The 16,929-nt window shown below is 54.2% G+C and overlaps 1 protein-coding gene across 2 annotated transcripts in view; it reads left to right on the top strand.

The window, feature by feature from the left end:
* ABCG1 (ATP binding cassette subfamily G member 1) overlaps positions 1-16,644 on the top strand; it is a 60,966-nt gene extending 44,322 nt beyond the window's left edge. Inside the window, exons 4-15 of one of the 2 annotated variants that reach the window (XM_014839265.3) lie at positions 1,050-1,182; positions 2,097-2,147; positions 5,674-5,819; positions 6,088-6,211; positions 7,099-7,213; positions 10,014-10,162; positions 10,329-10,430; positions 11,589-11,757; positions 12,650-12,750; positions 12,866-13,024; positions 14,321-14,439; positions 15,595-16,644. In XM_014839265.3, the coding sequence (XP_014694751.1) occupies positions 1,050-1,182; positions 2,097-2,147; positions 5,674-5,819; positions 6,088-6,211; positions 7,099-7,213; positions 10,014-10,162; positions 10,329-10,430; positions 11,589-11,757; positions 12,650-12,750; positions 12,866-13,024; positions 14,321-14,439; positions 15,595-15,823 (1,597 nt within the window). In that variant the 3' untranslated portion in view covers positions 15,824-16,644. Of the gene's footprint in view, positions 1-1,049; positions 1,183-2,096; positions 2,148-5,673; positions 5,820-6,087; positions 6,212-7,098; positions 7,214-10,013; positions 10,163-10,328; positions 10,431-11,588; positions 11,758-12,649; positions 12,751-12,865; positions 13,025-14,109; positions 14,440-15,594 lie in introns of both variants that reach the window. The other variant, XM_070488930.1, reaches the window with a different exon arrangement.
* The last annotated feature ends 285 nt before the right edge of the window (positions 16,645-16,929 follow it).

Consider the following 16,929-nt stretch of genomic DNA (forward strand, 5'->3'; position numbering starts at 1 on the left):
GTTTCCTGTGGGGCAGCTCATCCCACACCCTAGCTCCTGGCCATCCTGAACAGTGCCTGGGCCTCCTGGAGTGGTGGAGGGCAGCCTAGAGTTGGTGGGCACCAAGCCTGGCTCCTGGGGAAGCCAACTGACCCCAGCCCATTTCCTGGGGGAAAGAAGGGCCCACCACAGGCCCACGGTCACAGAGACGGGCTGATGAAGTCGGAAACCAGACGTAACCTCACTGGTCTCCGTAGACCCTCCATGTTTCTGTTTCCATGGCATCTAGGAGGCAGGGCTGGAAACATGGGTCCTTATTGCGATGCTCATGGCTCCTACCGCCTCCCCGGGCTGAGCTGATGCACCCAGAAGAGTATCGGGCACTAGAGATGCACAGTGGGTCTGGAGTGAGGGAAGTGGCTGGCAGGGCCCTGCACCTTCTGTTCCCACAGTGCACACGGGACACCCCAACCTGCCCACTGTGGTCAGAGAGAACAACTTCCTCGGTGGAGAAGGACCATGCGCTTGGCTAAGGGGGATCCAGGGCCCAGGCCCCCTGCTCTCTGAGCCACCTGAGCCCAGGGACTCTGCTGTGTTCCCTCCTAGTTGCATCCTCAGGAACTGGTTCTGCAGTGGCAGCCATACCATGACTACAGAGTGTTGGCCTTTGGGGTTGTGGCTGTAGCCTCAGCTACCCACAGGATTGCTCAGAAGCCAATCTTACAAATGGCCAAAAAGTCAGGGATGTATATCCGACCTCGTGGCTGTGGGTAGGAGCGTCCGTGCTATCTTTGTGCGTTTAGGGGCACTTGTTACAAATACGCTATCGGAGGCAGCTCGCCCCACCTGCCCCTTTCCACGCTGGGCCTTTTCTCCGTCAATTCCTCCCTGCCAGTGCTGCTGTTCTTCCTGGCCTCCCGTCCCTTCCTGCCCCTCGGTGTCTCTGTGGCAGGTGGTCCAACCGGGAAGATGCTAGGGGGGCCACCTCTCTCTCACTCTCCTCCCAGGCCCGGGAGGAGGAGGAGGAGCAGAGGAGTCGGGCTAACAGTATCCTCCCCTTGGCCTTCCAGGGAGACCGGCATGAAGGGGGCGGTTCTCATCAACGGCCTGCCCCGGGACCTGCGCTGCTTCCGGAAGGTGTCCTGCTACATCATGCAGGACGACATGCTGCTGCCCCACCTCACCGTGCAGGAGGCCATGATGGTGAGCCACCCACTGGCCTGTGCTCTGGCACCTGGCTGCCCCTCTCTCCTCCGCATTAGATGGAGCAGCCCCCAGCGGGCCAGGGCTCTGCCAGGCCCTGCACAGAGTCAGCACCACCCCTCCCTCGAGCGGAGTTCTGGCACCAGACATGCTGTTTGGACAGCTTCATTGAAAAACCCCCAAGATCCTGCGTTCTCATAGACCCTGGATGACAAAATCGAGGTCAAGTTTCTGGGAAGGTTATTGACCCAACGGATGTGGGTAACCACTTCCAGGGTGGCCACAATCCTACTGCCTGTGGGCTGAGGGTCCTTCCTTCTCATCAGCTGTGCTTGAGTCATTCTGTGGCTTTGGGCCCAAGTTCCAGCCAACCCGGTGTCGGGGTTGGGGCCCCGAGGGTCTCCTCCTCTGACTCACCTGCCTGCTGAGTGGGTGAGTGAAACCAGCATTTTCTGGACACCCTCCTGGGTCCCAAAACAAAGCAACAACAATACAACCCGAATCCTGAAAGGCTGCACTTGCCAATTTCTGTGGTGTAGACCCTGCCACTATGGATCACGTTACACTGTCATCGGTTTAACAGGTGGCTTGTGAAACTCCTGAGTAGGCACCAATGGCCTTCAGGCCCCTGATGCCTGGGGTTTCCTGCTCCCCACTGCCCACATCTGACTTCTCTCGTGGGCACGGCAGAGAATTCCACTGAGAGAACAGGAAGCACCCGATACGGGCTGCTCTCCCAGACCCTGCCTTTGCTAAGCTGCTCGAGGGGAGGAGCCAAGACCCCCGAGGGTTCTCCTCTACCATCCAGCAGCTCAGGGGCCGCTGGGATTCTGGGCCCACGCTGTGGCACATGAGGTGCACCCTGCCCACGGCCACCTGTTCTGATTCCGTACCGTTGTCCTTGTCCCCTGCAGGTGTCTGCACATCTGAAGCTCCAGGAGAAGGATGAAGGCAGAAGGGAGATGGTAAGTGTGTGTCTGGGCCTCAGGTGGTCCAGAAAGCGTGTGAAATCCATTTGACAAACACATGTGGAGGGACTTTTTGGCGCTGGTTTTGTTTGTTGGTTTGTCACCTAGTCTTCTCTGAGGGTGGGGGGACGGTGACATCTCAGTGTGCGTTCTGGCCTGGCCACCAGGGCCCAGGAGTGAGCACTCCACTTCAAGAGCCATGGCTTTGACTCTCAGATCCAGATGCTGCCACATGAGGACACGGCAGGACCCCGGCCTGAGAGCTTAGATGGCCGGGAGAGCCTGCCTTAGGGTTGGACCAAGCGCTCTGCTCCTTTTAGTGTTTGGTACCCTTTCTACTCAGTTGTTTTTTTATAAAACACTAACAATAAAGATGGTTACTCATTTGCTTAAAAATAACCAGCCTCCGCCCGAAAACACGGGCAAGAAGAAATTTGGTTCTTACGTGTTATTAACCAGCCTTATAAAAAATAAACAAGGTCCTGGGATGACTGAGACCTTCTCATCCTTCCATTGTTGTTTTGCGGTTCCCTAACACCCCAGGGAGCAGGGAGGGGGTTGGGTAGGCAGACCCAGCGGGGGCCAGAAAGCCCCACGTAGCGAGGCAGGGACCGGTGTATACTTACGAACAGGAATCACACAGCGTGAGGGTGAGCGGAGAGGGAGGTCAGGTCAGAGGGGCTTGCTGACGTGGAGAGGACCCTGTAAGGAAGCAGAAATGAGCCCACGGGGGAGCCCCGTCAGCCTTGGCCTCCTAGAACCCACTGCCTCCAGCGCCCCGGGCTTCCGTCCATAATGGGGGGATGGAAGACCCGGCCCCACCTGCCCTGGGTCACCTGCTCTAATTCAGTGGGCAACTGAATTCGATGATGTCGTGCATGTCTTTGAGCTCCACAGCACAGATGTGATCCGTAAGTCAGTAGGCCGTGGGGTAGTTTCCCTGCAGTGTGACCTGCCTGGACCAGCCTTTCCAGGCAGGAAGGGAAACTGAGGAAAGTAGGTTTTCCTGAAGGGCTGGGGGGACAAGTTTGTGCGTCTCAGCTGAGGTTCTAGATTGGGGAGCACAGCCAGCCAGCCTTTTGCCTCCCGCACCAGCTTTGTCTGTTAAGTGATGGCCTTCAGAGGCCAGCTTCCAGGCCCCATCCGGATGGCTGCTCAGGTCTCAGGGGAGGGCCACAGGAAGTCGCTCTGCCTGCTAGAGCAGAACGGACAGGCAGGAGATGGCCGTCTTGGTCGGGAATGGAGATGTCTCCTGGGAGGCCGCTGCCCATGTGCATGTCCTCCTGGTGCCTGTCTGAAGACCCAGACTGGAGGAGAGCCTTGTGCTGTTCTCAGCTGGGTTTACAAGAACAAACACGTCAAGTTGGTGAGCACCTTCTCTGCCACCGTGTGGCTGAATCCTCCCGAGAACATGAGAGCCTTGTGCCTCTCTCTCTTCAGATTCAACTGCTGCTGGATTGCACAGGACAACGAGCCACCCCTGCTGGGCCTAGAGGCATTCTTGAGTCCTGCACCCATTTCACGGGAAGCCCCAGCTTGGGCCGGGTGGGCCCTCGGTCCTGGTGCTCAGCCATGTGCACGTTCCACCTCCCCCAAGAAGCCGTCAGCAGAGTCGTGTGATTGTTTTGAAGATAAAACAACACTGACTGCGTGCCTTGACTCATTTCCCTCCAACCGTCTGCGTGTACCCAGGTCTCTATTGTTTATATCTCATGCAAACACAACCAAATGGAATGTTCTAGCAGGTAGTGGAATGTGTTATCCACAGCCTTCCTTGTTTCCTGGAAAAGCAGCCTCAGCCCTCGAGAGCCCCCCGCAAGGGAGCTTTGTCAGGAGCGAGGTCTCCCGCGGCCGGGACATTGTTTGTTCTTTCTGACTAGTTTTAAAACAAAACCAACCTGCAGGGCATCACCCTTGCGAGAACACTGGAGAACGTGCGCTGGACAGGCAGGGAACAAGAAGGCACCCACATTGGTTTTCACCTCCAGCATCCTCTCCATGGGGGCTGAGGGCAGGTCAGGGCAAAGGCATGCTTGACCACAAGGGGGAGGCCTGGGAAGAAAGATGGGGGACCAGGAAGGGGCATGTGCCATGTTTGTGGAGGCCCCGAAGCAAGCCTGGAACAATCAGAACGACTCTTCATCCTGCAGCTTCGGCCTGTGGTTCTGAAGACGGCGGTGGCCTTGTTTTCTAGGAAAGCCGACCCACACAGTCTGTATGGGAGGGAACATGTGCCAGAAAAATCCCTCCCCACCTGCCCACCTTGATGGCCTTCCTCCCTGGTTGGTTTCTCTCAAAGGCAGTGCGTTCTAGAAGAGGCAGGGGAGTTGGCCGTAGGGATCAGCAAGGGAGAGGCCAAGTGGGATTCGAACTCAGATCTGTCTGACTCAGCTGCTGCCCGGCCCCTGGAGCAACGGAGCCCTGGCTCCTCCTGTCACCAAAACCACATTTTCTACTGACCCTACATAAGTAATTCAAGAACCAGAGTGGAAAGTTCCTTCCTTGTGAGTTCCTTCTCCTTTTGGATGACCACATCTTCCCAGAGAAGCCACTGGACTGGGGTCTGCCCACTGTTGCCACCAGGGCCAGGATGATGGCTGGGCAAATTCTAGAGGGACCTCCAAGGTGGGCTGCCCCCAGCAGGTGAGCCTGACGCGGAGGCAGGGAGGGCGGCAGCTAACCTCCCCTTCCTGCGGCTGCCTCCGAGAAGATGCTGGGATGGACCTGAACCCTGCGGCTGAAGCCGGCACCCGAGCCTGCACTGAAGGCTGCTGACCGTTCTGTTCCCTGAGTCGATACTGGGTCAATAATCTGGAGCAGACAGGGAGGGCTCGGGTCACAGTGGACTATCTGTATCCTGAAGCCAGTCTGCTTCCTGGGGGCGGACATCGGTGGGACCACCGTCGGAGGTGGTGACAGCTTTAAGCAGTGTCGTTGCCTTGCTGCCACATCAGAGACTTTGTTTTCCTATCGACAAGCGCCAAAGGGACTCCATTCCTTCTTTCCGAGAGGCCTGGCCTGTGTGGCTGTGTGTCTGCTGGAGCCATGTGCATTAGTAATAGTATGTTAATAGCTGCTGTTGACTAAATGCTCTGTGTGCCAAATCTTGTGCCAAGCACTTTCATTCCGATGCCCTCCCATGGCCCTTCTGTGCTGGTCAGAAACCTGATCATCCGTCTGTCTATGTGTCCACCCATCCCCCTTTCTGCAAATGTTTATTGACGCCTTCCCTGACCGGGGCCCCGAGTGAGGCTTAGAAGAGAAGGTCACCAGCAGGAGGCAGAACAAGGACTCCAGCCCAGGGGGGCCTGGCTCCAGCTCCTTAGCCTCTTGGACCCAAATCAGGACCTCAGACTTGGAAACGCGCCTGCCCACTTGGCAATGGCAGCCTGGGGTGGGCCCTGATTTCCACGTGTGGCTGCCAGCAAATGGGGGAGGCAGTGGGTGTTTCGACCTGGGCCCTGGAGGTGGCGAGGTGTGGTGGGTGGTCCCTGACAGTCACTCTGGCTCTGCTGCCCCCCAGGTCAAGGAGATCCTGACGGCTCTGGGCTTGCTGTCTTGCGCCAACACGCGGACTGGAAGCCTCTCGGGCGGCCAGCGGAAGCGCCTGGCCATCGCACTGGAGCTGGTGAACAACCCCCCTGTCATGTTCTTCGATGAGCCCACCAGGTAACGGGGAGCAGTGGGAAGCAGCGGGAAGAGCCCCTGCTCTCTCAGCCAGGGGTTTGTCCGGGGGCTCTGCCGTGGCCTCAGAAGGGGGCTGTGTGCTCTGCCTGCCTCATGTTTGCCTTCTGTTCTGGGTCAGGGGCCTGACTTACCTCCCTCTCCCTGTCTGAGACCAGGAGACAGCTGTGGGTCCAGACCTACCCGGTGTGCTCTGAATGTGCGGGAGGGTTTGGGGGTCCCGCAGGCGTTTCATGGTGCCCCTTGATTTTAGCGGCCTGGACAGCGCCTCCTGCTTCCAGGTGGTCTCCCTGATGAAAGGACTGGCTCAAGGGGGAAGGTCCATCATCTGCACCATCCACCAGCCCAGCGCCAAGCTCTTCGAGCTGTTCGACCAGGTACGCAGGCCCTGCTGTGGTCAGCCCGTGTGGACTCAGGTCCCGGGTACTCATGGCTTCCCGGTAGCTCATGGGGGTGTCTTCACTTTTGAGTGGGCTTAAGTTCTATGTTTCATAAGACTGTAAGACTATAAGCAGCAGAGGTGGCAGGGTGGGAGCGGGTAGGAAGAGCTGGCCAGTGTTCTCCCTCGGGCTGGTGTCCAGCCATGGGGTCTTGGGCAAGTCACTGACATTGCTATGGCTTCACTCCCCTTTCCCCATTATAATGGGGAACACTTGTTTTACAGAATTAAATGGCAGGCTTTAATGTTTGTACAATATCACTTTTTTTTATAAATCTTAGGTTTTGATATTATTATAAGCAAAAAAAAAAATAGCAAGGGATGAAATGTGTATAGCTCCAAAATCTTTCCTAATCAGGTGGTTACTGTGAGGGGGCAAAAGCAATATAATAAAGTAATTCCTGGCCACATGATATCCTCAGTCTTCCCTGACTTATCATGGATTTCCCCTTGAACTTGGAGTCCTCGGGAGGTCATGTAAATCTCTCCTGAGAGAGAGAGAGAGAGAAATTGATTGATGGATGGGTGGATTGATGGGTAGACGGATGGATGGGTGGGTGGATAGATGGATGGATGGAAGGGTGAATGGGTATATGGTGGATGGATGGATGGATGGGTGGGTGAGTGAGTAGATGAATGTGTGGATGGACAGATGGATGGATGGAAGGGTGGATGGGTATATGGTGGATGGGTGGAGGGGTGGTTGGTTGGATGGATGGGTAGGTGGATGGACAGATGGATGGATGGATGGGTGGATGGGTTGAGATCTATTGCTTTGTGGAAGAAAGCAGGGTTGATGATTTTTCCCTCCTTACTTTTTTCCAGCTTTATGTCCTTAGTCAAGGACAATGTGTGTACCGGGGAAAAGTCTCAAATCTTGTACCATATTTGAGAGATTTAGGTCTGAACTGCCCAACCTACCACAACCCAGCTGATTTTGGTAAGTAGAGCCTTGACCTGAGAGAAGGAAAAGAAAAGGGGGTCTTTTCCAATCTTGGTGGGTTTCCACTTTTACCTGAAGTACAGATGGCCCAAGTGCCATCCTGTGGTAGAACTTTTAAGAACGATAAAAAGAGGTTTTCTTTCCTCCAGATAAAATATCTGGAAACTATAGCAAAGGAGCTCTGACTAGGAGCAACATTTCCTAACACTTTGCTGTGTTATTCTAAAAAGAAATAACCTCTAAAAAAAAAAGGGCACTTTTTGCATTGATTAACAGAAATGTTAAAATGCTGATTTAAGTCTTGACCAAATGTGACAATAAAGGTGACCCTCGGAGTCCAGAGACAAGGTTGATGGTCTGAGGTGCTTCTCTTGACGTGGAGGTGCCGAGGTCAGCAGGCTGCAATGCTTAGCAGCCGGTCGCATCATCACTTGCACAGGCCGTGCGGTTTATAAGCTGACACCTCCGATGCTGACTGCTCCTCCTCTGCCTTCTCCTCTCAGCTCACACCCTCCAGGGCATCGCCGCCACCGTCAGACATCACTTTCCCACCAGATCTCCGTCCTCTGCACCACTTCTCCACAACATGTCACCCCACCTGTCTATCAGCAGACTCGACAGCCTCTTTGTGTCTCCAAAACCAATGCCCTCTTCCTCCCATCAGATCTGTCCTCCTTCATTCCACTCTCCAAGTGGGAGATCTTGGCATCCCTCTTGCTTTCTCATCCTTGCAAATTTTGTATTAACTAGGCCACCGAGTGCTCGAACGCCCGCCTACCCAGTCCCGTTGTCCCCCTCAGCACTGTGCTCGGGGTCCAGTCCTTGCCATTGCACCCTGCCATGCTGGGGCTGCCGTAACAAAGTGCCACAGACTGGGTGGGCTAAAACAATAGAAGTTCATTCACTCACGGTTCTGAGGCCAGAAGTCAGGATGTCGGCAGGGCTCTGCTCCCTCTAACGGTTCTAGGGGAGGGTCCTTCCTGCTTCCTCCAGCTTCTGTTGGCTCCAGCATTCCTTGGCTTGTGGCCATGTTGCTCCAATCTCTGCCTCTGTCTTTACATGGCTTTTTTTCTCTGTGTTTCTCTCTGTGTCCTCTCTTCTTCTTGTAAGGACACCAGTCATTAGACTCAGGGTCCACCATAAATCCAGGATTTCCTCTCAAAATCCATCACTAATTACATCTGCAAAGAACCTTTTCCAGATAAGGCCATGTTCTGAGGTTCCAGGTGGACACAAACTTTCAGGGGACATTATTCAACACTCTACAACCCTCCTCCTGGGTCCCCCAGTCATCAACCTTCCTTGCTCAGTTTTTCTTTCTGACTCTGGCCACGCCACTCCCAGGACTCCATATTTCCTCCAACATCATCTCCCACATGGTGTTCCATGAGACACTGTCCCTGGGAAATGCTTCTCTCTTACACAAAGTGGGCTATGACAGAGAGGATGGAGAGCTTGGTGAGCTGGAAGGAGATGGGGGCGGGGAGAGAGCTTCGTTAGGGAGGGAATTGAGCCTGTTGAAAAGGCAGTGGGACAGGTCCTGTCTGTAGCTGCCTGTTTGTTCACGAGTGAGAGAAGGATGGTGCGGCAGGTGCTGCTGAGCAGGGGAGGGCAGCAAGGCCCACGGCCTACAAAAAGGTGAGAACTTAGAGAGCAGGATGGACAGAGGAAAGAAATAGGGCACATGGGACTTCGAGGAGGTCCCAGAAAGGTGAGAGTGTGTCCCTTCTGGTGGCTTCTATTCCCTCAGTGTCACCTGGAGAGAGGGCCAGAGTTGAGGAGAGAGTGGTGGGTGTGAGTAAGCAGGGGAGTGGGCAGTGCTGGGCTCGTATGGCATCATTGATGATGATGTTCTGGTGCGGCCAAACTGTCCTGGTTTACGACTGGATCTAGGAGTGCTCGGCCGCCCTGGTTCGGGCTCAGGGAAAACAGATAGCTGGTTTTGCCGGAGGAGAGTACCAAAAACCCAAGGCCCGGGGGACTGTGGGAATTAGCAAGAAAGTCATTGAGATGCGAGGCCTGGACGTACGCAAGGAAGGACGTGGGAAAGGAGAAGGCAGATAGACTGGGAGAGAGCAGGTCGGCAACAGGAAGGAGAGCAGTTGCCATGAGAGTGTAGAACCAGGAGAGACAATGAGGCAGAGTGGGACCTTGAGTGAGTGTAGAGTGCAGAGGAAGCGTGATGCCTGGGGCCAAGGAGGGATGGTGGGAGCAAGGGAGGAGGGTCAGTGGAGGAGATGCTCCCTGGGGATCTGAGGATGGGGCTGATGGTCCCAGACCTCAAGGTCCCCAGGGTGCCAAGCACACCTCATGGCCCCGGGCTCTTCTCCATGGTCCTGAAGAACTGCCACAGCTCGTCACTCACACTCCTCCCCAGGCACAAAATGTGAGCTCTCCAAATGGGAATCCCGCTCCATTCTGCTCCCAGCTCCAGCTCTGATGCTTGCCTGTGTTCAATAAATACTGGCTGGATGAACAGGTTACTGGATGCGTGAGCTAATGACTTCTCAGGCTCCCTGACGTCACAATCCATATTTGCATTCTCAGGTTCCCGCCAGAATAAATGGTCTTGCTGGGGGTTCTAGAGCCGATTTTGAACATTTCAAACATGGGTTGCTCCATGATTTTAGCATGTCATCATCATCCTCATCATGCAGCATCAATGTGATCCGTTAAAAATATTCCTGCTGGATTAATGGCTGTGTTGTTGCAAAATGAAAGAGGCCTTCAATTCGCATTGGCTATGTCAGGGCGCCTCTCCTGGGGCCCGGGCTGACTTCGTCTGTGTCTCATGCAGTGATGGAGGTGGCGTCTGGTGAATATGGCGATCAGAACAGCCGCCTGGTGAGAGCCGTCCGGGAGGGCATGTGCGACTCTGACTACAGGAGGGAGCCCGGGGGCGATGCCGAGGTGACCCCTTTTCTTTGGCACCGTCCCTCTGAAGAGGTAAAGCAGGCAAAACGATTGAAGGGGTTGAGAAAGGTAATGGAACTCCCCGGGCCCCGCGGAGCATGCATGCTGCGTCTTGCACTGCTGCATGAGAACGCTGTTAGCCGAGAGGAGAGGCAGGCGGGGCTGGAGTCTCACCTCTGTTCCTTTCCTGTGTCCTCAGGACTCCGCTTCCATGGAAGGCTGTCACAGCTTCTCGGCCAGCTGCCTCACGCAGTTCTGCATCCTCTTCAAAAGGACTTTCCTCAGCATCATGAGGGACTCGGTAAGGGGCTTTGCAATAGTCCCTCGTGACAAAGGAAGCTGTCTGTCCTTTTCTGTTGATTCCTCCTGAGGAATTTCAGATTGTTTTTCCTCCATTTGCATCTGTCAGCTTTCACTCTGTGATGCCGCAGTAACAAACACTCCCCAAATACCAGCGGCTACGGCAGTAAATATTTACATCTTGCTTGTGTTATGTGTTGGCATCTGTGGGTTGTGGCCCTGCCCCAAGTGTCTTCTCATCCTGGGACCCAGAATGGAGGAACAGCTCCTTTCTGGAACATGGCAAAGGGAAAGTGCAACAGAGAACCCAAAGGGCAGCCCTTAAAACTTCTGGTTCAAGGTGGCAGGTGGTCTCTTGTGCTCACATTCCATTGGCCAGAGCAAGTCATGTGGCCAAGCCTGACATCAGGGCATACATTCCTCCCTAAGAAAGTACTGGAAGGCATGGGGCACTGGTGGGTCGTACAAAGCCTTATGGGGAAGGGGGTGGTGAATGGTCAGGAGCCATGATAACGTCCGCCCTTTAAAGTGGACAGTCTGACAGCCCGCCGAGGAGTCCCATGCTCAGGGGCCCTCTGGGACCAGTGTGAAAGATGGAGGGGCTGATAGCAGCCCCTGGAGAGCAGGCCTCTGCTGTGTCCGCTCTTCATCCCCCCACCCCATTGTTTCCACTCGTCCTCTCCTCTGAAGGTAGACTGCCTTTGCGTGCCATTTTTGTTTTTTTTTGTTTTTTGTTTTTTTTTTTAAAGATTTTATTTTTTCCTTTTTCTCCCCAAAGCCCCCCGGTGCATAGTTGTGTATTCTTCGTTGTGGGTTCCTCTAGTTGTGGCATGTGGGACGCTGCCTCAGCGTGGTCTGACGAGCAGTGCCATGTCCGCGCCCAGGATTCGAACCGACGAAACCCTGGGCCGCCTGCAGCGGAGCGCGCGAACTTAACCACTCGGCCACGGGGCCAGCCCCTTTGCGTGCCATTTTTGAACAATTCCTTTTGTTTTAACAGCCATAAAAGGCTGCCTTGTGCGTGTATGTTTGGTTCAGGGTTGGGGACTTGTTTTTCTGGAGGAGAAATCAGGGGCCGATGCTCCAAAGGCCTTGGCCCCATCATTCTTTCGCTGCCCGCCCTCGGAACTTCCATGAGTGAGACCCGTGTCTGCCCCAGGTCCTGACGCACCTGCGGATCACTTCCCACATTGGGATCGGCCTCCTCATTGGCCTGCTCTACTTGGGGATAGGGAATGAAGCCAAGAAGGTCTTGAGCAACTCCGGCTTCCTCTTCTTCTCCATGCTGTTCCTCATGTTCGCGGCCCTCATGCCCACCGTCCTCACGTGTGAGTGCCTCCCTGACCACAGTACCCCTCTCCTTCGTGACCTGTGATTCCGACCCACCAATGCAGGACCGAGGGCGTGGCTTGGCCAATAGATGAGTTTTCTCAACACGTAGAGTCTTGTCTTTTGAAAATACCACTTTCTTTGTTGACAGATGTAGGTATTATTGTATTTTCTGTTAGACAAGAAAATAAGTACAATATTTAAGCCAAAGGAATGAATCACTAACGGAGGGTTTTTGAGCATAGTGGAAAGCTGATGAGAGAGAGGTTACTAAAAGGGTTCCTAATCAGGAACCCCTCAAATTCTGTTCCTTAAGCATTACCTCATTCAGTTATTAAGAAATCCCTGGGATGGCCAAGTTTGTGAGTGGATGAGGCTGTTCTAGATGGATTTCCGTGCAATTCTAGATTATTTGCAAAGTAGGCTGCCCTTGGCCACTTCAGACTGGCCATGCAGGAATCTATTGCTTCACCGGAACTCCAGCATGAACACCTCCTCCCCACAACGCCTCCCCCTCAAATTGCCCTGAATTTCCAAGAGCAGCTTGCGAGGTCCCGCCCAGGGGAAGGAATCGCGTCATTACAGTCACTCAATGAGAGTAAGCTTAGTAGCGAATATTTGTGCTAATCACGAAAATATCAGGATCCGTGTAGTGTGGGTGTTCTCCGCTGGATACCTCTCCAGGTTCTAAAAATGGTCGGCCGTTTTCCCAGGCTAGTAGATAGTCCTATACCTTTCCCTTCAAACTCTTGGGGCTGTAGGTGTCAGAAGGCCCACGCCGGGGCCTAGGCCAGGCAGGGTCGCAGAGCGCTCAGCACAGGATCGCCTGTTGGCTATCTGGCACGCTAGGTACGTCTGCCTGACGCCCTTTTCCGTCTTCCCGTCTCCTAGTTCCCCTGGAGATGGGAGTGTTTCTTCGAGAACACCTGAATTACTGGTACAGCCTGAAGGCTTACTACCTGGCCAAAACCATGGCCGACGTCCCCTTCCAGGTGCGTAAGGGAAGGGCCGTGATTCGAAGCGGGGCACGAATTCTCTGTCACACCCTGGTGAACCGGGCGGGCGACACTGGTGTCCCCCAGAGGGTGACGGACGCTGTGTTTCCAGATCATGTTCCCCGTGGCGTACTGCAGCATCGTGTATTGGATGACATCGCAGCCGTCCGACGCCGTGCGGTTCGTCCTGTTTGCCGCGCTGGGCACCATGACCTCGCTGGTGGCGCAGTCCCTGGGCCTGCTGATCGGAGCTGCCTCCACGTCCCTGCAGGTGCCGGCCGCGGGACGGGCATCCCTTCCCCACCTTGGCCGACACGGAGTGGGGGTCGGGGCGGCTGCTGTCCTGGTGGAGCTCAGCCCACCCCTCCTTCCTAAGACCCCTCCTCCTGATTCTACCCCAACTTCCTAGGCTGGCTTCACTGGGTTGATCCCCAGGGAAGGAATCACCTTGTCCGGGCTAGGCAGGATTGGCAAATTGACAACAGCGGGAGCCCTTATGTGGCACCTACTGTATACCAGGTGCCCTTATGTTGTGCTTAGTGTATACCAGGGCTGATCTGGGTGCTTTCCAAATATTAGCTCATTTATTCCCACGCACATCCATGAGTTAGGTGCCATGCTATCCCCATTCTACAGGTGGGGAGACTGAGGTTGGAGAGGCACAGTGATTTGGTCAGAGTCACGCAGCTGGCTCGGAGGCCAAGCTCTTGGTGCCTACATTTTGTTGCCTCCATGGGATCCTCTCGGCCATCCCTCCGAGCCCCCAGTGCACTCCACGCTCCCGCCCCCTAAGCCCCTCCACCTGCTCCCTGGGGCTCCGAGTGCCCCTGCTAGACGCCTATACACCCCACCCCAACCCACCAAACCCGCGTGCATATGGGTTTCTCCACCTTCGTGGCTTTATGGTGCTCAGGCCTGTCCTATCCTTAAAAACAAACCCAGGACTTGGTGAGTCACGCACCGCCGAGGCCTTCCGACGTCCTCTGCCGGGTGCTATGGACCCCGTTTCCATCTTCAGAGCCCACTGCCCCGGAGCTGCTCAGCCTCCAGGGCGGCCTCCTCATCCGTAGGTGGGAACAGCCGCCGTACCATCGCATGGCCGACAGCCACGGAAAGTGCTCGGCCCGCACCAGCCACAGGAAGCTCGTTGCCCCTTCTTCCTTCAGACACGGCTGAGACCCCAGCCTGTGGTCAGCTCCTCAGATGGCCGTGTCCCCCCCACGTTAAGCTCCCTCATCACCATTTTCTGAAGCGGCCCTGCCGCTGCTCTGCGGGGGCTTTACTCTTTTTTACCTTCATCCCCTCTGCTGGGCCAGCTGAGCCTCTGGGCACAAAACCCCAACCCTCTCTGTGCAGGACACCAGGCCGCTCACTCAGAAACGAGATGCTTCTCAGCGCCATCCTGGCCTTGGGGGCCCACCCATCTTGAAAACTCTGCCCTGCTCCCAGCTGTCCAGGCGACTGTCCAGGAATGTCGAATGTGGCCTCTGGCACTGCCTAGGGAGGATGTTGGGCGGGACGGCCCACCTGCTCCCTCCCAGTAAGTTCCCCTCTGTTCCCCCCCCAGGTGGCAACGTTCGTAGGCCCCGTGACGGCCATCCCCGTCCTCCTCTTCTCGGGATTCTTCGTCAGCTTCGACACCATCCCGACTTATCTGCAATGGATGTCCTATATCTCCTATGTCAGGTAGCGTGTGGGGGGCTTTCCCAAGACACAGGGAAGGGACTTGGTTAACGTGCGGACGCTCACAGAAGCCACTTCTTGGCTGTTGGCTAAATGTCCGCGTGCCTCCTAGGTCGTGAATTCAAGACTGTGGATGCCTTTCCTTTTTTTCCTAGTTTTGTGTGCCATGACCCTCACCAACACACACACACGCACGCACGCACACACGAGAATAAAATAAATACTTGTGATCCATGCCCTGGAGAAGCCACGGTGGGCCCTGTGTTCTGCACGTTTTGGAGTACTGCCTTGGGTGGGAGTGTTTCCATCTTTTAGGCGCTTCATTCCTCTCTGGAATAAATGCTGCTTATAACAAGGTTCTGAAGATTTGTAAAACCTTCATAAGAAATCCAGTGGGAAACAAGTCATGTTTCACGCATCCTCATATCTTTGAACAAGAATGTTCCGGCACCTCGGGCACGAGGCGATCAGATTTCACGCTCTCTGTTCTGTGGTTCTTTGGCACGGTGGCCCTCGGAGTGCCATGCCCATCTTTAAAGCTTTTCTCCCCAGCTGTCGTGATTCCACGTGACACACAAGATCCGAGGCTGGGAACAAGCTTTTGTTTTCTAGAATGTCAGTTCAGACCCAGGTATATTGTTCAGGAAAACAAAATGGAAACAAAGCACTTGGACAGAGTTTCGGCAGTCTGTGCACGCTCTGACACCAAGAAATCAGAAACCCACGTCTTTCTTCTCAAAACTCGTGTTTTTGTTCTGACCGTGTAGGGCTGGAACAGAACGATAGATGGTGCAGAAATGTATTATTTAAAATGCTCTAAAGTCCTTGGAAGGTACGAGGCCCTTGATTATATCTGACTGTTCAAAGAAGAGTGTAATATCAGAAGTAATTAGAGTGTTTTTCAATTCATTTCACCACTGAACAAATATGCACCATTCGTTCAATCTGGGTCTTTTGGTGGAGCCTGGAGGAAACAAAACTGGCAAAGACCCGGTCAAGCGGTTGCACGTGTTTATCTGAGGAAGCAGTCGAGAGGTTCGGAAGTGTTTCCGTGGATGATGCTTTACCCTCCGCAAAGGGAGGCTAGTGGGGGAGGAGGGGAGTCAGCTGAGCCGGTGGGGTCAGGGCCTCGCTCATCCCCCGCTCTTCCCTCCTCAGGTACGGCTTTGAAGGCGTCATCCTCTCCATCTATGGCCTCGACCGAGAGGATCTGCACTGCGACATCGACGAGACGTGCCACTTCCAGAAGTCGGAGGCCATCCTGAGAGAACTGGATGTGGAGAATGCCAAACTGTACCTGGACTTCATCGTCCTGGGGGTTTTCTTCATCTCCCTGCGCCTCATCGCCTACTTTGTCCTGAGGTACAAAATCCGGGCGGAGAGGTAAAGCAGTGGAATGCCAGCAGAGAGGAAAACGAGACACTGTGGCCCAGGGCCACGTCTAGAATCGTGGAGGCAAGCCTGTGCCACGGACACAGAGACCACGGTGACGCAACCCCTAGAAGCCACGTTTGGTTTCACGGGGGTCACGCATTTGACTTCTCTGCCCAGCTGGGTTGGGTCTTCTGTCCATTACCCTTTCTAGCTTTCACTAGGAAGACGTAGGAAGGTTTGTTTTTTTTTTTTTTACGTGAAGAATTTTAAAATACTGCAAGTAGGGCAGAATTTAAAACTGCAACAAAGCTGGTGACAAGAGGCTCTCTCAGTCTGTTCCTTCTGGTGACGCTGGTCCTGGATGGAGCATTCCAGCAGCTTCTCAGCTGATCACTGTGCAGTTAGGCGTCAGGGCAGAAAGGCGAGGCGCAGCGTGAGTCCATTTTATGACTATTGTTTTCCTAATTTCATCTTTCTACCGTTTGCCTCTTTTTCCAAGCCAGATGTCGATAGATTTCATTTGTTTTAAGAAACTGTATCTTTTTAGTACTTGTTGAAGAAAATTATTCAGGGTAAATAACATGCTTTGTTTAGAGATACGAGGAGTTTAACTTAAGCGCGGAGCTGGTCTCATTTGGGGACAGGACCTGCGTGAGACGCAGATGCAGGCGCCGGGTGGAAGGAAGACTTTGGAACTGTATGGGCTCTGTTGTGCCGAAATTTTAAAAAGTTACACAAAAACATTGTAAGGTGTAATCGGCCAAGTCTTTCAAAGTCTTTTATTTTCCCCATACTTCATATTTTAAGCAAAATATATTGTTTCTTTTTTCCTAACTTTCTGAGCACCTTAATTTTGCCTAAGAAAAAAATTCCAGAAGGTCAACCCTGTTGATATTTTACAAACATTTCTCTTTCCTCATCTGTCACATCAGCTACCTCCACGGGACCTGGGAAAGCCGGGCTTGGGGAATTCCGGGTGGGGATATTGAGGGCTCCGCAGGCGCAGCAGGTGAGAGACTAGCCACCTGCATGAGAGGGAAGGTGCTGAAACTTCATTAGCATCCAAGGACTTCGCAGGACACTGGCAAAGACCTCGTGCGTCCGAGGGGTTTGTAGCTC

This window comes from Equus asinus, chromosome 18 (assembly GCF_041296235.1).
Source record: "Equus asinus isolate D_3611 breed Donkey chromosome 18, EquAss-T2T_v2, whole genome shotgun sequence".
Taxonomy (NCBI): domain Eukaryota; kingdom Metazoa; phylum Chordata; class Mammalia; order Perissodactyla; family Equidae; genus Equus; species Equus asinus.